The sequence below is a fragment of the Heterodontus francisci genome, chromosome 2 (genome assembly GCF_036365525.1).
Source record: "Heterodontus francisci isolate sHetFra1 chromosome 2, sHetFra1.hap1, whole genome shotgun sequence".
NCBI lineage: Eukaryota > Metazoa > Chordata > Chondrichthyes > Heterodontiformes > Heterodontidae > Heterodontus > Heterodontus francisci.
The window spans coordinates 25,745,385-25,772,886 of NC_090372.1; the positions used below are offsets into that span (position 1 = coordinate 25,745,385).

Genomic DNA, 27,502 nt, shown 5'->3' on the forward strand with positions numbered 1-27,502 from the left:
GCAGCTGATTAAAACCCGTCTTGCCATTGATAAATGATACATTTCAACATTGTGTGCTGTGGGTAAGTTATTCATGGATTGTTAGCAGAGAAACAACAGTTGATCTCTTGTGATGTCACACATGGGTAACGGAGGGCATGGGCCAGGCGGTGAGGAAAGAAAAATGAGGCAGGGGAAGTGGAGAGCAGTCGGGTAAGGTGAAGAACCAGAATCAGCCTGGAAGTTTAAAAGTACACTCGAAAGGCGAGAGATATCCGGGTTGGTGAATGGGGGAGGGCGGGGGGGGGGGGGGGGGGGGGGAAGGGGTGGAAATGTGGGCTGGTGAGGTTGAAGGGTTGGGGGGGTAAACATGAGCTGGTGAGGGCAGGGGATCCAGGTCAATGGGGAGGGCATCATTTGTATTAGGCACAGAATTAAAAGGAGGGAATAAAAACGAGAAATGCTGTAAATACTCAGCAGGTCTGGCAGCATCTGTGGAGAGAGAAGCAGAGTAAACGTTTCAGGTCAGTGACCCTTCTTCAGAACTAGCAGATGTTAGAAATGTGAAAGGTTTTAAGCAAATAAAGCGGGGGTGGGGCAAGAGATAACAAAGGAGAAGGTGTAGGTAGGACAAGGTCACAGGGAATAACCAACCAGAAGGTCATGGAGCAAAGGCAAACAATATGTTAATGGTGTGTTGAAAGACAAAGCATCAATACAAATCGGGTGTTAACAGACTGAAAACTGAACAGCCACAAGTAAAAGTTTGCTTTTCTTTCAGATTTCCAGCATCTGCAGTATTTTGCTTTTATAAAAGGAGGGAATAATGGTCAAAATAATTTTTAAAATAGGAATTTAAAAATGTAGAAAATTAATAGCTTGCTTGGATGCAAATGGTCCATGCTTGCCACATAACATCACTGATCAATCAGCATGGATACACAGACCCACTACAATATTAACTAACCATATAGATTGAGAATACATCCAGACAGGAAACTTTTCTCTGAAGAGCTAGGAGGAATTAATTTTTTTAATTTGTCACAGATATCCTTTTGAATATCAAATTAAATATAAATCATAAAAAATTAAATGTATAGGCCAGAAGGATTTAATACTGGAATCTGAAGAGCATCTTGGCAAATATACTTCACTACAAACAAGGAACAGGTAAATAAATTGTTTAGATGGATTCTACCCGTACAAACATAGAAACATAGAAAATAGGAGGAGTAGGCCATACGGCCCTTCGAGCCTGCTCCGCCATTCATTACGATCATGGCTGATCATCCAACTCAGTAACTTGTTCCCACTTTTGCCCCATATCCTTTGATCCCTTTCGCCCCAATAGCTATATCTAACTCCTCCTTGAAAACATACAATGTTTTGGCCTCAACTGCTTTCTGTCGTAGCGAATTCCACAGGTTCACCACTCTCTGGGTGAAGAAATTTCTCCTCATCTCAGTCCTGAATGGTTTACCCCGTATCCTTAGACTATGACCCCTGGTTTTGGACTCCCCCACCATCAGGAGCATCCTTCCTGCATCTACCCTGTTAAGTCCTGTTACAATTTTATAGGTTTCTATGAGATCTCCCCTCACTCTTCTGAACTCCAGCGAATATAATCCTAACCGACTCAATCTCTCTTCATATGTCAGTCCCGCCATCCCAGGAATCAGTCTGGTAAACCTTCGCTGCACTCCCTCTATAGCAAGAACATCCTTCCTCAGACAAGGAGACCAAAACTGCACACAATATTCCAGGTGTGGCCTCACCAAGGCCCTGTATTATTGCAGCGAGACATCCCTGCTCCTGTACGCAAATCCTCTCGCTATGAAGGCCAACATACCTTTTTTACCACCTGTTGCACCTTCATGCTTACCTTCAGCGACTGGTGTACGAGAACACCCAGGTCTCGCTGCATATTCCCCTCTCTGTTTATAGTCGTTCAGATAATAATCTGCCTTCCTGTTTTTTCTACCAAAGTGGATAACCTCACATTTATCCACATTATACTGCATCTGCCATGCATTAGCCCACTCACTCAACTTGTCCAAATCACCCTGAAGCCTCTCTGCATCCTCCTCACAACTCAAAATTAATACAGTTTGTTAAGAGGAAATTACTTTTCCTGAATAGAGCAGCCTTAACATAAAGAATATAGATGATGTCAGTGAGTAAGAAATAAAGAAACTGACCTAATTTATATAATTGTTTAGCATGTCTCAAATAAAAACATGACTATGAAGCTGTCAGATTATAGTTAAAAACCTAATTGGTTTGCTAATGTCGTTTGACTACATGTAGCTCCAATCACACAGCAACATTGCGGACTCTTAATTGCCCTCTGAAGTAGCCCAGCAAGGCACTTAATTGTATTAAACCATTACACAGGATAACCACATGGGCTTCAATGTTTCAAGATGGCTCACCACCACCTTCTCAGCACAACTAGGGACAGGCAACAAATGGCAGCCTTGCCAGCTACACCCACATTCTCTCAAAGCACTTCAACAAATTACTTTTTAAGCATAGACACTGTTACATGGGCAAAAGTATCTACCAAAACCTGCATACAGCAACATCCCACAAACAGCCACTCTGATTTGGCGGAGTTGGGATGAACGTTGACCAGGCTTCTGGGAAAACTCCTAAGTCTACTTTAAACAATACTATAAGATTTGAGATACCCACCTGAAGTGGCCGGCAAGACCTTCATTTAGGATTGTATCCTCTGACAGTGCAGGACTCCATCTATAGAAGGTCACACACTGCCCTCAGAAACAAAGGAAATTAAGGCAGTACTAACCTGTGAATGTAGGTTGACTCTTTGAACAGTGCAGGATTCCAGCTCAAATAAATTACATCATAGTGCTGGCAAAGGTCCTCCCAGTTAATCCAGAAAATTCCTGTAATGTGCAAGAATTCAGAAAACCAGCATGAGTAAAAAAAAGACCACCACTGCAACTTTCAAGGGCCAGAGGAATTTTACGTGGACACGTTGAGCTTTTATTGTACTATTGGGAGCATGCAATGCTTCAAAGTCCTTGGACTTAGTAAAGTCACTAGGGTAAATTATCTGCTTAAAGTACTAGGGTATAAAAGATGTCTGATAGGAGCAGAGGGAGGAAAATAAGGCAGGAAGGATCAGGCACTCATACAGAGTCTGTTGCAAATTTCGGTCCACTGAAGTTAATGGGCAGAAAATAGGACAAGCTTCTTTAGGGGCGTGCAGTCCTTCCTACCCAATTGTCCTTGACACCCTCCATCCAGGAAACGCTTAACGTTCAAGAGCAACAAGAGGAAATCTGCACCAATTAAGACAAATGCGGAGCCCCAAAGAACAGTGATAGAATAAAGCTGTTGTGTTAGTACTAGAAACAAGGGTGAACCATTGTATGAAAAATGCCCCTCTCTAAATACTATGGGAGCTTACCATTGTCTATTTTCTGTGCCGTTTTGGGATCAAAGTTCAAATATTTCTGGAGAGCTGGGGTCCAGCTCTTCTCATCCTTGTCACTGTACCGTCCTTTCCATCGCAAATGGCTCCAGGGATTTTTAAGCTGAAGAAATTTAAGACCCTACAAGATAGCAAAAACAAAAAGAAAAGAAAATATCCAATCACTCAAGAAGCATTACAGCAAATTTTGAGCACTATGTAAAATACTGATGCCTTCCTAAATGGATGTGCAGAACTATTCTAGGATGACTACTGGAAAAACACAAGTGTTACCTATAAACTTATTTTTGAATAGTATGTGCAATACTTCAGTAACTTAGACTTTGGTTACAGATTTTAGCTTGAGATCAGATCAAGAATTTAGGACAATGAACTATGTTTAAAAATAAATAATACAACATCTTTTTGTGCAGTACAAGGAGGAATCAATTAAATCATCCAGTGCCTACAATAACTGGTTCTTTTCCTATGCTTTTCTCAAAGCTTATTTCTAGAAATGCAAACTTAATAGAAACTACTAAGAAAAGCCAGTCAATTTCCTTGTGGCACAGCACATGACGAGTCAAGACAGAGTATAGTTTTCAGACTAAACAGTGTTAGATGGTAGAAGAGAATTAGACCAGGTCATGCAGACATAATTCAGTCCCATTTTAAAGAACTACATTCTGTCCTTATTTTTAGATCCCAGATACTTGAGCACAAAAATATAGACTCTTGCTTCAGTGCAGCACTGAGCGAGTACTACAATTGCAGTGGTGCTGTCTTTCGGATGAGATGTTAAGCCAAAGCCCCATCAGTCCTCTCCGGTGGAAGTAAAAGATCCCATGACACTATTCTGAAGAGGAGCAGGAGAGTTATCCCCCATGTCTTAACCAAGATTAATCCCTCAAATCAGTATCACACAAACAAAAAATACCTGGTCCTTATCACTAAAATAGATTATCTGGTCATTATCACATAGTTGTGGGACCTTGCTGTGCACAAACTGGCTGCCACATTTTCTACATTATGTTAAAATTTTGAGGACTTATATTTATGTTGCGGAAATTGAGTCTTTTTTGGAGGCTGAAGATTTCATAGTTACTGGACTCTTTTAAAAGTTCACCGAGGGAACACTTGAGATGTTTGTGAAAACAACCTTTTGCTCTAAATCATGTGATTTAAGATAAACAACGGAAACCTTGGACTAAGAGATGATGTTTAGAGAGAAGCAACAAGGCCAGATTTATGAGGGTCATAGGTTTTTTGACCTGCTGTTTGGGGTTGTGGGAACAGATTAAAGATAAACTAACAGTTTATAAAGAAAACGAACAGGCAGAAACTGACAGGCCAGCTGCAGCTAAACAGGCAGAAACTGACAGGCCAGCTGCAGCTAATGGTTCAAGGAAGGGGGGGGGGGGGAAATGTGAAACTTGCTGGTGCGACCAGACTAATTAGGCTTTGACACCACAAAAAGTGCAGAAGTCTGCAGACCAATTAGGAACAAAGGGGGGGGGGGGGGGGGGGTGTGTTACGGACGAGTATAAAGGAGGCTGGTTTTGGGCGCGCAAAGTGCGGTCCGTCTTTTCTCCAAGCTGTAACACAAAGTTCTGTCCGTTTTTATAACATGGCTGAGCTGTTTGCTGTAGTGAAGAAAACCTACATCAAGGAGAGGAAGTCAAGCTGTAACAATTACTTACCTCAATAAAGTTTTGAAAGTTACCATCGGACTCTGTCTCTGAAATTGATGAGATCTAACAACTTGGTGCAGTCGGCAGGATCGCTGGAGGATAGAGACCGAAGCCCTGGACATCGGACCTATATCGGCCCCGGAGGCAAGGACTCCTCTTTACTAAAAAAAAAAAAGTCCTCGGCCGTTGTCTAGTTTTGGTACTCCACTACGCGATCCCAAACTTTTCCAGCTCGAGACCCCCTTTATACTTGGTGGTGTACGACGGTAACACACCGACCCGACTGAAAAGCCCCACGACTGAAAAGCCTCATGGCATCTGCAAAAGAAGCCCCACAGCTCAAGACCCCCTTTATACTCGACGGTGTTCGACAGTAACACACCGACCCGGCTGAAAAGCCCCAGGGCATCTGCAAAAGAAGCCCCACAGATCTAGATCCCCTTTATACTCGGCAGCGTTCGACAGTAACACACTGACCCGGCTGAAAAGCCCCACGACTGAAAAGCCTCATGGCATCTGCAAAAGGAGCCCCACAGATCTAGACCCCCTTTATACTCGATGGTGTTCGACTGTAACACACCGACCCGGCTGAAAAGCCCCACGGCATCTGCAAAAGAAGCCCCACGGCTCGAGACCCCCTACACAAAATCGGTACAATGCCTGACGAGGCAACCGACAGTTACCAACCACCGTAAAAGGTGGACGGGCCCCGCCAGACGTTCCCGAAGAAGAAATTCTTCGGCAACTATAAGAATATATAGAGCAACGGTTTAACCTGACCAAAACCTGTACCGAGATCGAAAAGAAATATGGTGTCTCCAAGGGACAGTGGTCCCTGGAAGATATAAAGAGAGATTGGGGGAAGGCGACCTGTTTAAAGGATAAAGAACGAACCAGATGGTCCTTAGCCGTAATGGGCCAGATCCGACAGTGTAATGAAATTATCCGACAAGCTCAACATGATCGCAACCTGACTAATGCGAAGGACCAACTGAAGGCGGTCTGTGAACAATTAAGAAAGGAAAAGCTTAAATTAGAAGAATTAGAGACTGAAAAACAATCTGAAAAGGAAAGGCTGGAGACTGAAATTAAAGAAATTAAAAAACAATTACAAGGCGGACAGGCAACCCAAACGAAGGGACCGGGACCGCCTGCGGACCCCACCGACCACAACAGTCTCGCCTGTACCCGAATCTGGAGTCGTTACTAAAAAAACAACGAAAAACGCAACGGCGTGAAGCCGGTATAGAGGAAGCTGAGTCCTCCAGTGATCAAAGTGATTCGGATGAGGAGTTTCCTTTTGCGCGGCTCGTCCCACTTAAGCAGAAACGCGTTAAGGTCAAGCAGGAAAAGAGGACTACAGACGGTAACGAGGTGATCATGTCTGAGCACAACACTTATTGGATGCATGTCCCAGCGGATCCTGAGAAAATTGATAAATGGTCTGAAGAATTGCCTGACCCGAAAAAGGGGGGCCAGAAGACGTGGGAGCAGTTGGAACGTCTGAAGGGAATTTACCACCTCCATCCGTGGGACGGGGTACAGATCTTGACCGTGATGGTGCCTGGGCGAGCGGGGTGAAGGCTGAACAGAGAGGTCCAAACCGCTTTGGGCGAGGATGAGCAACAACTAGATGCCGGATGGGCTGTGATTAGTTAGTGGCTGCGAGCGTTCTGTCCGTCAAAAACGGATTGGGGTAAAATTGCCGTCTGTCAGCAAAAAGACATGGAGGAGGTGCGGGAGTATGAAGAGAGGTTTAGATCTGCTTGGTTGGAATACTCGGGGATAACAGAGACATTGCCCCAGAGGCACTAGACGACACCTGGTTTCCACCTCTGAAGTCGGCTTTTGTCACGGGATTAAAACCAGAACTATCCAAGATGTTGAAAGTAACCCTACTGAATTGGGACGGCACAGATATATCCTTCGCAGCACTGGTTGACCGATGCAGTCAGCTGGACAGGGACATGGGAGCAAAGCTCCGAGCACTGCTGGTGGGCTGGACGCCCAAAGAGCCTGATAAGCGACCCGGTACATGCCACCACTTACGTTTTTGCTTATTCAGTGTTGCTGCAAACAAGTGACCGAAACCCCCGCCAAGCTTATGCCCTTACAGAGCTCCCACCGCTCCCTCTTGGGGCACAAGCGGGCAACGTATTAAGCACAACCCCTCCGGGTGCTGAAAGCTAGTAGACCATCAAAGGCACCAAGGCGGGATTGAGGGAGTGATTCTTAAAGAAGTTTGAAGAATCAAAGGGGGGACTGTGGGAACAGATTAAAGATAAGCTAACAGTTTATAAAGAAAACTAACAGGCAGAAACTGACAGGACAGCTGCAGCTAACAGTTCAAGGAAGGGGGGGGGAAAATGTGAAACTTGCTGGTGTGAGCAGACCAATTAGGCTCCGACACCACAAAAATTGCAGAAGTCTGCAGACCAATTAGGAACAAAGGGGGGGGGGGGGGGGGTGTGTGTGTGTTACGGACGAGTATAAAGGAGGCTGGTTTTGGCACGCAAAGAACAGTTCGTTTTCGGCGCGCAAAATTCAGTCCGTCTTTTCTCCAAGCTGTAACACAAAGTTCTGTCCGTTTTTATAACATGGCTGAGCTGTTTGCTGTAGTGAAGAAAACCTACATCAAGGAGAGGAAGTCAAGCTGTAACAATTACTTACCTCAATAAAGTTTTGAAAGTTACCATCGGACTCTGTCTCTGAAATTGATGAGATCTAACAGGGTTTTGCTTTTGGAGAGTTTTTTTTTGGCTTTGCTTTGGACAGGGTTTGAGTGTGAACGGTTTGAGACAGTTGGAGAAAACCTGCCAAGGGAATAAAACCGCAGCTGAGCTTATTCCAACTCTTTGAGAAGCCTGCCAGTTTTTCCATCTCTATAAGAAGCCCAGAGAAGCAAAAGTAAGAACCAGACAGAAACTTTTGCCACATTTCTCCTGCAGGGCCTGCCAAACTGATCCTCAACGTCACCTGAAAAGAACTGTTCTTGGAAGATCCCAGTGACAACATTCTATGCATAACTGGGACGCCAGACAAACAGAGACAACCAACATCTTTCCATATCTTCTCTTTTTTTCTTCAAGAATTAGCAAGTAATTGGCAAAAGTATTTTTTTTTGTTTTTTTTTTGGTAACAAACCTCTGCAGAGACAGAATTTCTGTATTTTTTTTCAGAGCGCGTGTGAGGGGCTAACTTAAAAGGGAACTTTTATATTTCAACTTGTGTGTTAATGCTTTGCTCCGTTACTAGATAAGTCTTGTTTTGATGATAAACGGATAATTTGGTTGTTTATTAAAGAAACCTGGTTAGGGTATTTTATTCTGGGATAAAAATAGTGTCTATGATTGACCGCATCGGTACCCGGCTAAACATTTAAATATATGTTGTAACCTGTGGAGAAGTGGAACTAGGAACGATAGTGCACTCCTCCCACCTTGGTCATAACGATTACAACAGTGACTACACTTCAAAAAGTATTTAGTTAGCTGTAAAGTGCTTTGGGATACCCTGAGGTCATGAAAGGTACTATATAAATGCAATTCCTATTTTAGTTTCTTTTTTATATTTCCATTATAAATTCCTATGTGCACAGCTGGAGTGGAATTTACTTACCTAAACTTGCTGTAATTACACCCTCCTGCCAGTGGTGGTACTGCAGCACCTCCACGAAAGGGTGTAATGCAGTATGACAAGTTTACACAGACAATTCTCATTATAAAATCAATCTTAGGAATTAATAACAAAAAAAAGTTAACAGGAAATGCTCACAAATACTTGATATTTGACTAATTGATATAGATGCATTAAGATCAGATGCTATTAGCTGCAATACAATGCAAGATTGTTGCCAACCCACCCACCTGTACACATGCATTCAGCTATGACAATAGAATTACAAAGGCCCAATAGATATCAGCCTCGTGTCAGTCTACTACAGCAGCAAAAACGAATACCACTCACTGAAATCATTTTCTTCAGCCATTCATGCCACTGTCTAAGGCTCACACCTTACCAGTCACTGCATATCTGATGGGTACTAAACCACATAGTGTTTACTACACCACTAAACTATTAATCTCACACATTTTCCTCTGTGTAACTTTTAAAAAATATCTTTTTACTAAGGGATCATTAACCAATGAGTTAAACAATGTCTTATACAGCTTTATTAATGACAACTTAAAAGAAAACAAAAGAGTCAATGCAATATTCAGTAAGGGTATGAAAACCCCATTGTAGGGCCTGACCCAAGACAATTAATTTAGGTGAGCGACAACTTCTCAGCGTCCTCTGTAATATCGTGGGGAGGCATAGATGAAATTCCTACGGCATAACCATCATATACTCAGGTGGGCTCATTCCCGCGGCCCTAATATGTGCAGAGTTAGAAGGGCTATACAGCGTAATTTAGATTGCTCGTCAAGTTGGGCAGTGATACTGACAACGGATCAAATCAGTTACCAAATCTGCTGTTAGGACTTTGAATTAGGGATCTGATTGTACCTGGAAATGGGCTGTCCCATCCTGTATGTCGCACGTGGAAACATTGTTACCTTGTACTCCCGGATGTCTAGAACAGCATATGCATGTGTAGGTACCAGCCCCCATCGCTCTCCTTCTTCTTCACTCATAATGCCGGTTGCTGCGGTGATCAGAACATCTCCCTTATGAAATCTGTTGGATTTGGACACAAAGAAATGTTCTCAAAGCGCTCACTGAAACCCTTTAAACACTCCTAACGATACATCGACAGCAGTCTAAGATTACCTTTGATAGAGCATTCTGAAAGTGCCCTCGTAATCAAACTTCTGATTGTCTGAATGCATCGCAATTCGCTCTGGTATCCAGCCAGTCAAAGCATGAAGATCAATGTTCTGCAGTATTAAGCAAAACGCACAATTTTATATACTAGGTTATATTGCCAGAGGTGGAACAGCCAAATACCTTGAGCTTCAAAGATTTCAGACCTGATGCGATTGATTAGGTCACAAGTGGTTACAGACACAACTGTACTTTTGTCTGATCACTTAACTGACCACTCATGAAATAAAATATTACAGTCACCAAAAACATCAGAACCTCTTTGTAGCTAGAAATATACAGGAGGTTCAAATTCTTGACCTAAACTCTTGGGACCCATTAAAGCTCAGGCTGCTGACAGACTTATTAGAAGTGAACCTGGAGTTCAGTTTCATTGGAAGGACTGTGGAACAGGCTGCTTACAGCTCTAAGAGTCCTGGATGGTACAGAAAAAGCATCTTGAAAGCATTCTTTTGGCAAACTAGACAAAATAGGTTATTTGCTTCCGCAATTAAGATTCTAATAGGCAGAGCCCTGTTCTAATAGTAGTATTTAACAATCCTTCCCCATTACTGCCTAGCTGCTCGACCACCACTATCCAATTCTTTGTCTGTCTGATATACCTCGTCTCCCATTCTCTGGCTCTCACATACTTTTTCTTGCTGTCTCAGACTTGTTTGTCTTCATCTTTCTAAAAGTCTCTCCTCATTACTGCTTCTTCTCCATTCTGTGTATTGTTACGAAAGTTCCTCTGTGTTTTGTTAAATATATTTTTTGAGGATTCATTTTTGAAAGATTGAAAACCCCAAAGTTTAACATTTCTTCAAACAGGGTCGTGTAAAGGCCACTTGATTTTGAAACACAGGCTCTGGAAGTGTTTGTTTAAAAGGGGCACTGAAAGGTCTTGTGAGGAAAACAAGTCTTTCCAGGAAACCACCTGACTTCCAGCTCAATAAACAACAAAGAATTTTGTACAACTAGATGAATTATTTTACAAGGAAGTGACAGGTCAAGATTGATTGAGGTCAAAAGGTTGACCTCCTGTTGTCAGTTTCACTTTTGAATTGTTTTGAGTTAGGGTTGAAATGCATGAAAAGGGAGATAACTTCCAAGGAGAGGACAGAATTTCCAAAGGAAAGAAGAGAATTCCCAAGGAAGGAGAGAAGACCACAACCAAGCTCAGCTTTCCAGGACTTCTCTAAAGGACCTTGAGAAGTTCACTGTGTCAATTCATTGCGTCTCCTTTCTTTGAAGAAAAACCTGCTAAATTAATTCTCAACACTGCCTGAAAAGAGCTGTTCTAAAAGATCACAATGACCCGTCTATGTGTACTCGGAGGCCAGACTGTATGCCAGTTTTGGGCTACAACAGATCCCATCTGCTGTTTCTTCAAGAATGAGCAAGTAGTCAGCCCAAGTGTTTTTTAAATCTGTAATAGAGCTCTAAAAACAAAAATTCCTTTATTTTTCAGGTTAACTTTTTAACTCGGTGCATATGTATGTGTGAGTGACTAAGGTAAAAAGGGAATTTTAATATTTCAATCTGTGTGTTTCTGCTTTACTTCATTACTGGTTAAGACTTGTTTGATAAACTGATAATTTGTAGTTTATTAAAGAAACCTGGTTGGTGCGTTTTATTCTGGGATTAAAAATAGAGTCTATGGTTGATGTTATCGGTAAATGAGAAAATATTTAAATAGATGTTGTGACCGGTGGAGAAGTGGAACTAGAACAAACAGTGCACTTCTCCTGCCTCAGTTGTAACAGTACGCCTTCCAGACAATCCACTACATCTCTTCTCACCTTCTGCAGGCCTCACACAGAATCCCGCCTCTTTCTGTAAATTATCTCATACTCTCCTTTTCCTGTGATTTCCTGTAGAAAGTTCCTGTTCTGCAGCCTTAGTATAAAAGGAAGATACCAGCGGGTCTTATGTTCCACGCACCCTCTGCTCCATTCACAAGCACCGTTTCAAATTAGAGCCTGAATTCAAATATCTTTGAGTGGAAAGAACTAAGTGCCGTTGGTTACAGCATCATATGCTACCTTTTACCACATTCAAGAGGATTTTGTTTCCTACATTACAACAGTGACTATGCTTCAAAAATGCTCCTTTGTTTGTGAAGTGCTGATGAGCACCCTGAGGTCATGAAAGGCGCTACATAAATGGAAGTTTCTTCTTACCTAAAAGCAAACCAGGTGGCTGATTAAAATGGAAATGTTGGGGTGGGCTGGGAAACAGCTGCAGATTGAGAAAGATAATACACCACACAAAAATGCAATAAATTTACAATACTTTTTTCTCAAGTAGCATATGTGGGCATTTGAAATTAGTTTATGTAGAATAGCAGCAATTTTGCAGCATCATTGATTCACAACAGCACCAATAGTTGTATTGGAGAAATGAACTCAAGATATATATGTGATTAATACTTACAGAGTTGGAGCCTGGAAAATCATATCCTCCCATAACCTTCATGTATGCCTTTTCTATCAAAGAGACCCAAAGTTCATTCTTGTTATTGGAATATGAACACAGCAGCTCACCATTGTAATCCACAGGCAAAAAGTCATCAATGACCACCTTTTTGGAGGCATAATTGAGAAAAGGAAGCAATTAGACTTCAGTGCAGTGTTTGCTGCAGATAAATCATTCTAAATGTATAGTCACCAGAAAACAAAACAGGGCATGCAAACATTGTAAACAGGTGGAAGAAATGCACAAGAAAATATTTAGCTACATAGAAAGGACTACCTGTCCTACCTCCTAGCTCATTTGTCCCAATCTAGGAACAAAAATCAGTGAACTGGAAATTTCTACAATTACAAAACAAATCCAGTGACGGGTAAATCCAGATAAAGAAGATATATGAATCACCTTTAGCAGATCATCTACTTCAAGGATGTACTGTGGAGCAACAGACCAGGCTGTAAGATTGACAGCACCACATCGCTGCTGACTTGTTCAGTATCTCTGATTAGCACTATACTTTGGGACTGAGAGCAATGACTTCCTCCTGGTTTGTTTATATATCAATCTACTGATTCAGGAACACAGTGACTTGATGCATGATCAAGGCCAGAGAGCATTCAAAGTCTAATTCCGTTTGCATGCTCGTTGAATCTTAATTACAAGCTCTCTAGCCTACCAACACTGGCAACGGCGATGATGGTTGCACTAAATTTTTAAAATCAATCTACTTGTGAGACTGCAAACTGTATGGCAGCGTTCCACAATGGACAGGGAGAGAGACGAAGGAAATTTTTAACCACATTAGCAAATGACAATATGAAGTGTTTAATGTCATTTACATCCTGGCAACACTGGACAGAAGGAGTCGCTTACAAGGATGATACTAGAACTGAGGGTGCAACTATCAGGTGAGACTGAAAAGACTTGGGGCTCTTTTCTCTAGAAAAAAGGAGACTGAGAAGTGACCTTATAGAGGTCGATAAAACTATGAAGGGGTTCAGTAAGGTAGATATAGAGATGTTTTCACTTGTGTAGGAGTCCCAAAGCAGGGTCATAAATATAAAATAGTTACCAATAAATCCAATAAGGAATTCAGGAGAAACATCTTTACCCAGAGAGTGGTTAGAATGTGGAATCCCCTATTACACTGAATAACTAAGTACATTTAAGGGAAAGTTAAGTAAGTACATGAGTGAGAAAGGAATAGAAGGTTATGCAGATAGGGTTAGATGAAGGGAGCGACGGAGCATAAACACTAGCATGGACCTACTGGACCGAAAGGCCTGTTTCTGTGCTGTAAATTCTTCACTATTACTAAGGGGGCCTAGCGGAAGCTCAAAGTCTTTCTCTGGATAGATTTCTCAGTACAATATCCAATGACTTTTTACAGCAATCTCAAGTTTCAGTTGTTGTGGATGATGGAAAGTGGGGGACAGGAGAGAAAGTAGTAAGAGGGACATAAAAACAAAGAAAACACGGATGTATATAAAACTAAATTAAGGTAAAACACTGAAAAAAAATAGAAAAACAAATGAAGCAAAATAGAAAGGTAAAAAGCAAAACTGTTCTTATTAACCAGAAATAATTTTTACATTGGCCGAATTAAGGATTCTTTTCATTCTGAACCTTCACAAGTAAGCCAACTTTGTTCAATTAAATTTTGAAATCTTTAGTGAGTTTTAAATTGATTACACAGCAGTTATAAACTCTTACCTGCAGGTTAACTTGTCTATTACCACTGCATATCCACTATGTACAACAACATAACAAATGCCCTCTTCCCTCGGTAACGGTTTTGTGAAGGGTAGGTCGTGCCTCACAAACCTTATTGAGTTTTTTGAGAAGGTGACCAAACAGGTGGATGAGGTTAAAGCCGTGGATGTGGTGTATATGGATTTCAGTAAGGCGTTTGATAAGGTTCCCCACGGTAGGCTATTGCAAAAAATATGGAAGTATGGGATTGAAGGTGATTTAGTGCTTTGGATCAGAAATTGGCTAGCTGAAAGAAGACAGAGGGTGGTGGTTGATGGCAAATGTTCATCCTGGAGTTTAGTTACTAGTGGTGTACCGCAAGGATCTGTTTTGGGGCCACTGCTGTTTGTCATTTTTATAAATGACCTGGAAGAGGGTGTAGAAGGGTGGGTTAGTAAATTTGCGGATGACACGAAGGTCGGTGGAGTTGTGGATAGTGCCGAAGGATGTTGTAGGTTACAGAGGGACATAGATAGGCTGCAGAGCTGGGCTGAGAGATGGCAAATGGAGTTTAATGCGGAAAAGTGCGAGGTGATTCACTTTGGAAGGAGTAACAGGAATGCAGAGTACTGGGCTAATGGGAAGATTCTTGGTAGTGCAGATGAGCAGAGAGATCTTGGTGTCCAGGTACACAAATCCCTGAAAGTTGCCACCCAGGTTAATAGGGCTGTTAAGAAGGCATATGGTGTGTTAGCTTTTATTAGTAGGGGGATCGAGTTTCGGAGCCACGAGGTCATGCTGCAGCTGTACAAAACTCTGGTGAGACCGCACCTGGAGTATTGCATGCAGTTCTGATCACCGCATTATAGGAAGGATGTGGAAGCTTTGGAAAGGGTGCAGAGGAGATTTACTAGGATGTTGCCTGGTATGGAGGGAAGGTCTTACGAGGAAAGGCTGAGGGACTTGAGGTTGTTTTCGTTAGAGAGAAGGAGGAGGAGAGGTGACTTAATAGAGACATATAAGATAATCAGAGGGTTAGATAGGGTGGATAGTGAGAGTCTTTTTCCTCGGATGGTGATGGCAAACAGGAGGGGACATAGCTTTAAGTTGAGGGGTGATAGATATAGGACAGATGTCAGAGGTAGTTTCTTTAATCAGAGAGTAGTAGGGGCGTGGAACGCCCTGCCTGCAACAGTAGTAGACTCGCCAACTTTAAGGGCATTTAAGTGGTCATTGGATAGACATATGGATGAAAATGGAATAGTTTAGGTCGGCGCAACATCGAGGGCCGAAGGGCCTGTACTGTGCTGTAATGTTCTATGTTCTATACAGAGAAAGGAAGATCGCAGATTTGATCCCTGGTCTGTGTTGAGCTAGCCAGTTTCAGCCAACATTGCAGAACGATTGGAGGGCAGGGGTGGGCAGAAACAGATAAGTTTCTAACTCATGATCACTATCCAATGACCCTGGGTCAAACAGTCTGAGTCTAGGCTCACATAAGACGACTTGATACTTGGCAATGTACTGAAGCACGCAAGAGCAACCAGAATTGACACCTTCTAAATACAAGAAAGGGAGGGAAAACAATCTGCTGCTTGATTTGACTTAATGGTCGAGAGTGTGGGATAGGCTTACCTTTCTGGGAACACCATTGATATGAAGCTTTACCATGTATTTCCCACAGGGATTATACTCTGGATTACCCTTCCTATTCTGAGGATAAATAATGCTGCAGATCAAAATATAAAGAAAGAAAAACACACATTGAATGTACAACGTCAAGGATGCATGTGTTCAACTCCACTACCTTCTCTCTTTTTCTTTGTACTAGTTTTTTTTAATGCCATGTACAATCCTCGGCCTGGGAGAAGGGTAACCGTTTCCCAGGCACCTACTAATGCCACTCTACAACTAGTTGCTCATGGGTGTTTGGCAGCAGTCTGGAAATCATTCCCACTGAGCTTCCCCCCAACTAAAGAGATGCCTAACCTCTGCTCAGCACTCCTGTTGAATCTCAGAGCTGAAGTCAGGAACCAAATAAGTGTAGAACAGCAGGTACAAATCTACTTAGTAACCCTGTGTGACATCATTGGCTGCTGTATCATCTCGTCACCAATACCTGCCACAAACAGTTACATTTTCCACCTTGCTCCATCATAAACAAGTGCTGCTGTGTTGAGAGCAAGAGCTGAAGTTCAAAATATCCCTGCTTTCCTATGTATACAATTATGACAACAACCTGCATTATATAGTAATATAAAAGCAAAATACTGCGGATGCTGGAAATCTGAAATAAAAACAAGAAATGCTGGAACCACTCAGCAGGTCTGGCAGCATCTGTGAAAAGAGAAGCAGAGTTAACATTTCGGGTCAGTGACCCTTCTTCGGAACTGACAAATATTAGAAAAGTCACAGGTTATAAGCAAGTGAGGTGGGGGTGGGGCAAGAGATAACAAAGGAGAAGGTGTAGATTGGACAAGGCCACATAGCTGACCAAAAGGTCATGGAGCAAAGGCAAACAATATGTTAATGGTGTGTTGAAAGACAAAGCATTAGTACAGATTAGGTGTTAATGGACTGAATATTGAACAGCAGCAAGTGCAAACCTGAAAAAAAAAATGGTAAAAAATGTAAAAAAGAAAAAATAACTAAAAATGAAAGTAAAATGGGGGGCTGCATTATATAGTACCTTTAATACAGTAGAACTTCCAAAGGTGCTTAACAGGGGAGTTAACAGATCGAAATTTATCAAGCCGTGTAAGGAGATATTCAGACAGGTGACCCCCGAGAGATCTGTACAGGTTATGATGATCTGTTAAAAGCATTTTTCTTTAAATTATGCAAAGAGAAAAAAAATGACTACCTTGTGATCAACTTTTTATTGTAACGTCTTTCATATGCAGCACCAATGGCTAAAGAGGCCACAAAAGAGCAGTCCGATACCACTGTCTGGAAAAGAGAGTGAAGGATTCTTGGGATTGGTAAATAGCTAGTCAGCCACTTCCTCAATTAAACCCATTACAAAACCTTTTGAACAAGATAGAGACTATGCTCAACAGCCACAGGGCACACTTTCCCAAACACCTCCTGCAGGGGGCAGCCGTTTAATGCTGTATGTGAATTCTAGTACCTACCATTGCAGAAAAGTTATTAAAACTACAAAAGGCAATTAGACCAGAGGAACTGTCTGTAAATAACAGATCATTAATGAAGGCAAGCAGACAAAACTACATTGCATTTTTCAAAAATGTTCTGCCATTCCATCAGATCACGGCTGAACTTTTTCTTAACATTCCATATACCTTAACACGTTTACTAGTCAAAGATATAACAATCATGGTTTTGAAATTTTTTTATTGGCCCCCAGCATCCACAGCTTTTTTTTGGGGGGGGGGGGGGGGGGGGGTTTGGGTAGGGGTGCACAGAAGAAGAGAGTTTCCCACATTGCTAGAATTGCTCAGTTAGAAACTGGACTAAATGGAATTGGGTGATAATGTTAAACTTTAACATTTAAAACAAGCAAAAGTGAACAGATTAAGCTGATCTTAAAAGACTGACCTGTTTTATACTAAAACTAGATACAGTGTAGATCATCGTAGGGTTGGTGCAGATGTCATCTGGTCGGACCCACCGGGAAAATAACGCTTTCTGTTTCGGTGACAATACCAGTTTGCCAGCTCTGTCCCTGGACAAACAAGAGAGACTTTGTAAAACCAGTAGATCTCCCTGACCACATACTGGGCTGGAGAGGAGGTCTTTTTATGGTGAGACAGTTAAGGATGCAGCTAAAGACCCATGACTCAAGGTGAAAGTTGATGTCAAGCTGAGGCTTTGCAGACACTGAAGGCTGAAATTTATGGGCCCTTTTGCGATGGGAAGAGAGGTGGGGGCCCCATAAAATTGCACTGGAAGACGGGGGTTGGAGTGCCCATCGCCTTCCAATTTAGTCCGGGGCAGGGAAGGCTGGATGTCCTTCCTGCCCAGACCAATTAATAGCCACTTAAAGGTCTCTTCCTGCCCCCGTCTCAATTTTATTCAAGGCAGAGGGGATCCGCCACCGCCTGGAGATGCCGACAGGTAAAACTTGATGGTCTCCTAACGATGTTGGGGGTGGGGGGGGGGGGGGGGTGTGTCCCTCCTTTGAGGGCAATCCAAGGCCCCAGGAGGCCCCCCCCAGCAGCAATTGCCAAAACCCCCACCACCCTCACTAATCCCCTTCTCCATCCCATTGCCAGGGCCTGGCTGAAAGGCCCAGACAACACCGACCCCACTTACCTCTCCCGGGATCTCAGATGTCCTCAATGCTGCAGGGCCGCCTGCAGTACCGGCAGTCGCCATTGCTCCCAGTGGCATTGCCGATACTGCAGAGCTACTGGCCTTCCAACTGGCTGGCAGCTCTTGGAGGCGGGAGCTCGTCTCTTAAAGCGAAAGCTTCCTGGACGGAGGACAGTTAATTGCCTACCTGCCTTTAAATGGCTTCGGGGATCTGATATAGGGCCTAGATGGATCCTCCCCCTACCTTCTCCTGTCGTCACAACAAAATTCAGTCCTGAGAGTGGATGTTGAAGTGGTGGCTTAATTTACAGTGGAAAATCAAATATTTTAAAAAAGGTTAAACGTGGACTGGCCTGAGACAGGAGTGCACACAAAGCTGAACGTAAACTCCCTAAATTGAGACCAAGACTTATGGAGTCTCAGGCCTGTTCGCATCCATTTTCTGAAAAGCAATTTTCAGGATTTTGCAAATAATCCCTGCCACTATATTCCTAAATCATCAGGTTACCTCAAAATTGTTGTTAAATAAATAGTCTCAGAGCAATAAAGTTGATACTTTGGAGAGTGAGCTGTGAAGGTTCGAAAGTCCTGGTTGCAGATTGCCGCTTAAGTGACTGGCTTTATAGCCCTTTAAAAAAAAAGACATTGTTTTGCATCTCTAACAAAGTCTGGTGTTTAATACCTGGAGGGAGACAGAATAAACACACCCTCATTTTCTATAAATATAAATCTTCCATGACATCACACGTGGCAAGTCAGATAATTAACTGTAATGTAAGCACAGAAGTTCTACAAAGTGTCAGCCTTGGCTCAGTCGTAGCACTGTCACCCGAGTCAGGATTGTAGGTTCAAGCCCCAGTCCAGAGACTTAGCATATAACCTGAACTGAAACTTCAGTGCAGTACTGAAGGTGTGCTGCACTGTCAGAGGGAGCATCTTTCAGATCACTATTCTCACTGCTATTTTGGGACCTTGCTGTGTGCAAATTGGCTGCTGTTAATCTTACATCACAACAGTGACTACTCTAAAAAAAAAGTATTTAATTGGCTTTAGGGTGTTCTGTGGTTGCGAAAGGTGCTATATAAATGCAAGTTCTTTCTTTACACCATGCAATACAGAGTGTATTATTTCTGCTAAGGTAGAGTGCATACTGCCCACACTGGAGAAAGCCTAGGTTTCCTCTCTCTTTTGCATCATGGAAGTGACAAAAAACATTTTTGAAATGCAATTTCCTTTGGCACTGGGCTGCCAAACTTCACTGTTCTGTGAAGTGCTGCTGGAACATCTAATAAGGTTATTTATTAAAACAAAATAACATTTCAGTTGCCTGATCTGACTTTTTAAAAAATAAACTACTTTCCGATTTTATCTTGAGAGGATTGGTGACCTTTCTGATACAAGTCAGCGGATTCTAAAACTTCAACACTACATCGTCACGTCAAAGGTGAAGAGTCCAATGACCTTTAACATTCTAATAGACTTAATTAGCCATTAGCATCACATATACATATCGTCACAGAGAAAAGATGAGTCATATACTTAGATGGCCCAAGTATTAAAAAAACTTCTTTATCCCAAATTCTCACATGGAAATAGTACTGCAAGAATTTAAAAAAATTCCCTTATATACACGAACAATGCTGCAGAGTTCAAAAGCTGATATATTAAAAACTCTTGGATTTCTACAAGCAAGTTTTATATCAGAAACACAAATAGCTTACGAGAATGGCATCGGAAATGCAAACCGCTCTTTAAGATCCACACTCATGAAAGGCACATATTCAATTCGATTAATCTTAGAAGTTTTTCTGAAAGACAAATCAAGAGATAAGCATCAAATGAAAGGGTAAGGTTTAAAAAGTACAGAGGTTCAAACATTACCAAATGCATCCAAAAAATAATTCACTTCCCAAAATTAAAGACTGATGCACCCAGTAAATTGAATTACACTGTTTTACTGGAAGAGCAAGTGAAACTCAATATAGTACAGTGTGAATCAAAGAATACAACTTGTGAGTGCCTGCACCCATTCAAAACAGGAAGACTTGAAATAAGAACAGATGTGGGGTCTTGCTATGCACAAATTGGCTGCTGTTTCCTACATTACAATAGTGACATCACTTCAAAAGTTCTTCATTGGCTGTGACATTATGGAATGTCCTGAAGCTATGATAGGTGCTATATAAATGCAAGCTCTTTCGTTCTAACTATCCTTTGTATGAAGTATTTCCTGATTATTAGTTCCGAGCTGATTTAATCCTAAATTAATTTAAGGATATTCTCACCGGAGCACTTCAATTTCCTCTGTGGAGTAAAGCTGTCCATGAGTTGATCGTTCACTGCCCTGAACTCTAGATAACTGTGGTTTATCGTTCAGTGAAAAGTCTGATCCCAGGGGCTGGAAGGCTCGAACAGGCTGACTCGGTTTCCCTGCACTGTACTTCATTTCTGGAGGTGTTTTGGACACAGATTCTTTTAATGCTTCAGCTCTAGATGAGAAACAAATTAAAAAAAACAGAGGGCAAAATTACAAGAAAAAGTTATAAAGCACCTTGCAAACTCACGACCTCCACCTCTTAGGAGGAAGAGGGCCACCATTGCATGGGAACACTAAGTTCCTCTCCAAATCACACACCATCCTAGGTTGGACATATATCACTGTTCCTTTAGATCACTGGGTTAAAATCCTGGAACGCCCAACCTAATAGCACTGTGTGAGCAATTTCACCACATGGATTTCAGCGGTTCAGTTGGTAGCACTCATGCCTCTGTGACAGAAAGTTGTGGGTTCAAGTCCCACTCCAGGACTTAAGCAAATCAATTTAGACTGACACTCCAGTGCAGTACTGAGGGAGTGTTGCACTGTCAGAGGTGCCGTCTTTCAGATGAGATGTTAAATTAAGGCCCGTCTGCTCTCTCAGATGGACGTAAAAGATGCCACAGCACAATGTAGAAAAAGAGCAGGGGAGTTACCTCTGGTACCCTGGCCAATATTTATCCCTCAATCAACATCACACAAACCGATTACCTGGTCATTATCACATTGCTGTTTGTGGGTGTTTGCTGTGCACAAACTAACTGCTGCATTTTTTACATTACAACAGTGACCACACTTCAAAAGTACTTCATTGGCTGCAAAGCGCTTTGGGAAGTCTGGTGGTTGTGATAGGCACTATATAAATGCAAGTCTTTTTTTAAAATATACCCAAGTGCATTTCAGAGTTTACCACTGGCTAAATGGAATGTTGTATCCACCTCCAAACTACATTGATCTCCCTAGTCATTGTATATGAACCTGTATTGTCAAACAATACTGCTCCTTTATGAAAACCCTCAATTGCAATGTTCAGATAACAACACCGTATAAAAGGCCTCACCTACTAAAGCTTCCCCTTGCAGAAATCTGCATTCCAAACATGCGCTCACAGATACCAAGATCATTTTATAAATGAATAGAGAAGTTTGATTGGCAACAAGACAGTTAGAAATCTAACAGGTTGATCTGCAAATGTTATAGAAACAAAAATGAAACAATACAGCCTAATGGGTTTATTTTCTTCAAAACAAAAACCTCCTTTCCCACAGGAAAGCATCACAATAAGTTATTTCTCAATTGGTTTAAAGTAAGTGCATTCTTAATGTAGAATGCTGAAGCAGCAACTAACCAACTTCAAGTCACCACCTCTGGTAGTCAAAAGACATCACCTAAGAGAGTACGGTACACAAGGCCACCTGAGGTAGATCAGTATGTGATGCAGAACTAACAAGGTCGTTCTCCTGAGTGAGGAAGAAGGGGACTACTGGGACTCAGCAGGTCAGTACATTGTACTTTCAATTCTGGGTTTACATCTAGACGGATGCAACAACAAACTTAGGTATTGACATGGTTGGTTGTGGCATGAAATTAACTTGGGTTGTCCAAACCCAGTTCCTGGCAAAACAATAGCACAAAATGCAGCTATAATTCAGCAGCAGACATCTCACTGAGAATTAGGAGACAAAATGCAATAGGGATGTTCTTTTCAGCTCAGGATTAAGGCACAGTATTAAGACAGAGCAGAGGGAATTTAGTTCTGCAGCTAGTTATGCTGTACCTGACATGGCACTGTGTGCAAGATTCACACAGATGCCCGAAAGTGAAATATTCTTGGTCTTGACACATAAAAGTTCAGAAGTAGGTGTGCCAGAGGGCAAAAAGTGACTCACCTGTCAAGTGCTTGTCGAGCTAACTGCTTTAATTTACCCTGCAGCGTTTGATCAGAGGTTTCATGAGCCTAGGATGAAAACGACAGCATTTAAGCTTAGTTCTTTGCTGCATTTGGCCCTTTAACTTATATTTGGTCATGTGCATACTACAACTTTACATGATAGGGTTCCTTGTGCCCCAATTAGTTTTATGATTCTACAGTTTACTCACTGTTTTCAGGCACAATTCAACAGCTTGAGTGTATAGTTCTACAGCCTCGTCTGCATTGCCCTTCTCATCTTCATCGAATGCTTGTGTGACCAGGAAGTGAGCACGCTCTAGATCCATCTGCTGCTTTGTCTTTAGAGGGTCTCCTGTGTTGCTCTGTGTTTGAACTTAAAATTTGTAAAGATGTCAACATTTAGAGCTGCGAACATTCTTTCCAACTTTTAGAATACATACATTTTCAAAACAGCAAAGCATTGTAAAAATATGTGATTAGAAGTAATAGGCTAAAACACAATTTTTAAGCTTCATAGTGCATGAATCTATACCTATTTTGGTTAGCAGTGCTGTGATACAAGTGCGTTAGAAGAGGGTCATTCGTTACTCATATTTCCAAGGTAAACTGTACAAACCTGCAGAGTAAAGAGCCTGTACTCGGTCCAGGTACTCATTTATTTTCTCCTGAATACCATCCAACTTTGATCCAGCCATACTAGCACATATCAATGCTTGAGCAGCTTCCTACAAAATAAATGTTTTGTTTTAGTAGATACAGGCACAGAGGTTAAGGCTTCTTAGGTGCAAACTTCCAAAAGGAAAAAGACTTGCATTTGAAAGGGCCTTCCACAACCACAGGATGTCTCAAAGTGCTTTACAATGGAATACCTTTGAGGTGTAATGTAGGAAACACAGCAAGATTCCACAAACAGCAATGGGATAACGACCAGATAATCTGTTTTTAGTGAAGATGGGTGATCGATAAATATTGGCCAGGACGGCAGACAGAACTCCCCTACTCTTTTTCAAACAGTGCCATGGGATCTTTCACATTTCATCTGAAAGACAGCACCCCCTGGATTTTTTGAAGATTGTTCTTGGGATGTGAACGCTGCTGGCAAGGAGGGCATTTATTGCTCATCCCTAATTGTCCTCAGCAAGGTGGTGGTGAGTCACCTTCTTGAACTGCTGTAGCCCATCTGGTGAAAGTATTCCCACAGTGGTTAGGTAGGGAGATCTAGGATTCGATGACAAAAAACAATATATTTCTAAATCAGGACGGTGTGAGACTTGAGAATGTAGAGGTTGTGGTGTTTGCATGTGCCTACTGCCCTTGTCCTTCTCGGTAGTAGAGGTTGCAGGTTTGTGAGGTGATCTCGATGAAGCTTTGGTTTGTCACTACAGTGTACCTTGTAGATAATACAGGCTGCAGCCACGGTGTGCTCGTGGTGAAGGGAGTGAATGTTTAAGGTGGTGGATGGGGTGACAATCAAATGGGCTGTTTGGAGCTGGATAGTGTCGAGTTTTCCATCGCACTCCTAACTTGTGCCTTGTAGATAGTGGAAAGGATTTGGGAGTCAGGAGGGGAGTTACTCACTACAGAATACCCAGCCTCTGACCTGCTCTTGTAGCCACAGTATTTATGTGGGTGGTCCAGTTAAGTTCCTGGTCAATGTTGACCCGCGGGATGTCGTTGGTGAGCTGAATTTAAATTCCCCAGATGCCATGATGAGATGTAAACTCATGCCTGTGTATCATTGTCCAGGCCTCTGGATTATGAGTCTAGTAGCATAACCATTATGCTACAGTATCCAACGTGTTTATGTCTCTGGAGTGGGACCTGAACTCTCAATCTTCGGCCTCAGAGGCGACAGTGCTACCACTGAGCCAAGGCAAAAAGACTGCTTGTGTCAAACTATAGGAACAGAAACGGAATCTGTGCCATTTACACTTGCAGGTTCTCAAAAGATCTGATGTCAGTGTCATTGTTCATCTTTCCAAGATAGTGGGTGACAGCTGCAATCATTGTTTGTCTCGCTGGATGGCAAGACCCAGCGGTATAATTAGAAATTCTAATAAAAGGCAGGGATGGGGTTAGGGTTGAAGACTGCAGATAATCAAATAAGACAGAACATGCTAGAAATACACAGCAGGTCTGTCAGTAGCTGTAGAGAAAATGCCTTGGGGGTAGACCCTTCAACAGAACTGTAAACTGGAAGATAAATGAACGAATGCTGATCCTGACTGAGCCCCGCACAGTCAGTCAGGAAAGTTGAAATGAGAACAGAAAGTGCAGGAAATATTCAGCAGGTCTGGCAGTATCTGTGGAGAGAGAAACAGAGTTAATGTTTCAGGTCTACGACCCTTCATCAGATGTTTCTCTCTCCACAGATGTTGCCAGACCTGCTGAGTACTTCCGGCACTTTCTGTTCTCATTTCAGAGTTCCAGCATCCGCAATATTTTGCTCTTAATCAGGAACACTGAGCCTGACTGAGCCCCGCAATCTGACTGATGCAGGCACTTGTTTATCTTCTAGTTCTGATGAAGGGTCTACACCCAAAACCTCCATCCAGCTTTCCTCTTTTCAGCTGCTGACAGATATAAATTATAGATCCCAACCTTTTACTCTTGGATTATTTCAGCACCAGTGATGCACTGTTGGCAGGAAAAAAGACAGAAGCGCAAGGGCAGAGCCAACTGCGAAACAGCGCTGACAACCAATTTTATCTGCAGCACCTGTGGAAGAGTCTGTCACTCTAATATTGGCCTTTATAGCCACTACAGGCGCTGGTCCACAAAACACTGACCACCTCCAGGCACTTACCCATTGTCTCCCGAGACAAGGAGGCCAAAGAAGAAGAAAGAAGATGCACTGGGGTAACATCTGGATACAGTACTGGTGGATAAAGCTCTGCCACTGGTACAAACACACCGACTGAATATGGCATCAGGGGCAGCACCAGCACAGTTGGTAGTGAAATACTTCAGAATATTTGTGAGACACTGTGCAAATGGAAGCTCTCCGCTTTGCTTCACACTAAATTAGACTTTGTCGCCTCAAAATGACACTCACAAATACACTTTAGCTGAAGAAACACTGCATTGCCAGCGCTCTGCTCGTCCCTGACACCCCAGGCCCGGCGCATCCATCAACACCCAGCAAGCGGCCTGCCCCCGCCCCCCGGGCTCACCTTGTAGTAGAAGACGGCCTCGGTGAACCGGCCGCTCTGGTCGCTTCTCACCGCCACCTGAGCAAATTTGACGGCATCCTGCTCCAGAACACTCGGGTCCATCCTGCCGCCCCCGGTCGCAACTCTGACTGAATGACAGGTAAAGGGGGAACCCGCCGCCCTGTCCCCGCTTCCCCCCGGCCCCCGCACAGTTGGACTCAGAGCACCGGCCACCAACCACTTCCGCTTCCGCCTGACCCGGAGACAGGTCAGAGTCTTCTCTGATTGGATGAATGAAGATGCCAATAAAAGGGGCCAGACTGCTCCCAAATTGGGAATGAAGTATTTCTGTGTGTTTCTATCATGGCTCATAGGTAGTATTTTAAAAAATATTTTATTTTATGTTTTTTTTCAATGTGGATAAGTGCAGCTTTGTTTTTTTTTTCACTTGTGTTTCCTAATGTAACCAAGGAAACATAGCAAATAAACCAGTGAGCAAAGGTCAATAGCAAGAAAGAAACGAAGACAACAGTTAAGTATGGAGAGGGTAATTGTAACGCTCCAGGATCGGCGGGGGAAAGTTAAAATTTCAAAATGGGGAACCCGACCCCAAACTGTGACCAATACGCTTCCTTCCTAATTCAAATATTTTAATTTGCAGCGCACCTCCAATTTTAGCTGCATTCAGATTTTGTGGCTGCAGGCTGAATTTCCCAGGCCTTAGGGGAAAGCTAGCAACTGAAGACAGGCTGGAATGGCTGGTTCCAACAGGCAAATGCTTTTCTAGCACTGCTTGTGGACCAAGAGGATTAGGAGTTCTACTCCCTGGCCCACCAAGCAAAACTAAACCTCCCTGCGATCAGACCCCACGTGATTGGCTGAATATTCCCCGCTCCACAATCTGAACACACCCCGATATCTCCAGCCCCTCTGATGTCTTTGTGAGCCCCCATCCCTCCCGATGTCTTTGACCCATCAAATGTCTCTACCCCATCCCCCACTGATGTCCACAGCCCTTCAGATGCCTCCAGCACTCTATTTGGCTGGCTGATGCTGGGAAGCAGAGTACAAAAAGTAAAATAGGTCCTCCCATCAAATTCAGCTTTCCTGGCTGCTACAAGCATCTCCCACATTTTCCCTGCTGCATTGTAAATATCGGGGCCATAGAATTTACAGTGCAAAAACAGGCCATTTGGCCCAGTAGTTCATGCACCATACAAGCTTCCTTCCACCTTACTTCATCTAAACCTATCAGCTTATCTTTCTATTCCTTTATCCCTTATATACTTCTAGCTTCCCCTTGAAGACGGAAATGTTAGATTAATGGAGAAAAGCAAAAAATAAGATTATTAATGTTCAGACCACGAAGAAATGGAATAGAGACAAAATAAGGTGGAGCCCAAATATATTTGAGGTCTTTGGAATTCTGCAGCATCTCAAAGCAAATTTTTGTGGTAAACCCAATCCATACTCTGGCATGAGGTGGTGGGTTCTGTGGAATGTCTTTGCCGGTTTGGGGTATATTTCAGTACGTTGAAGCTTTTTGAAATGCGCTGTCATGCAGGCCCCCGCCTGCCAAGAATGAGGCACATTAATGTTGCCACATGGACATTAAATTTCAAATTGTTGCTGGGAAAAAGAAAAGGCCTGTTACAATGGATTGCCAGGCCCCTGGCTGGAAAGACATTTTTTCATATTAACAGACAGTGCTTGTAGATAAAGGAGCTACTCCCTGCTCCAATCCACAAACAGATGTGGTCAGACCAGTTAGTCACTTGACTAACTGGC

General features: G+C 42.6%; 1 protein-coding gene across 1 annotated transcript in view; it reads right to left on the bottom strand.

Moving 5' to 3' along the window:
* capn7 (calpain 7) overlaps window positions 1–25,944 on the bottom strand; it is a 43,209-nt gene extending 17,265 nt beyond the window's left edge. The window contains exons 1-14 of the mRNA XM_068055976.1: window positions 25,736–25,944; window positions 23,179–23,287; window positions 22,772–22,935; window positions 22,561–22,628; window positions 20,640–20,843; window positions 20,076–20,162; window positions 17,638–17,764; window positions 16,943–17,028; window positions 15,715–15,808; window positions 12,352–12,498; window positions 9,883–9,989; window positions 9,669–9,789; window positions 3,416–3,560; window positions 2,789–2,888 (exon numbers count right to left, since the gene is read on the bottom strand). Coding sequence (XP_067912077.1) covers window positions 2,789–2,888; window positions 3,416–3,560; window positions 9,669–9,789; window positions 9,883–9,989; window positions 12,352–12,498; window positions 15,715–15,808; window positions 16,943–17,028; window positions 17,638–17,764; window positions 20,076–20,162; window positions 20,640–20,843; window positions 22,561–22,628; window positions 22,772–22,935; window positions 23,179–23,287; window positions 25,736–25,837 — 1,661 coding nt within the window. The 5' untranslated portion in view covers window positions 25,838–25,944. The remainder of the gene's footprint in view (window positions 1–2,788; window positions 2,889–3,415; window positions 3,561–9,668; window positions 9,790–9,882; window positions 9,990–12,351; window positions 12,499–15,714; window positions 15,809–16,942; window positions 17,029–17,637; window positions 17,765–20,075; window positions 20,163–20,639; window positions 20,844–22,560; window positions 22,629–22,771; window positions 22,936–23,178; window positions 23,288–25,735) is intronic.
* Window positions 25,945–27,502: the final 1,558 nt, after the last annotated feature.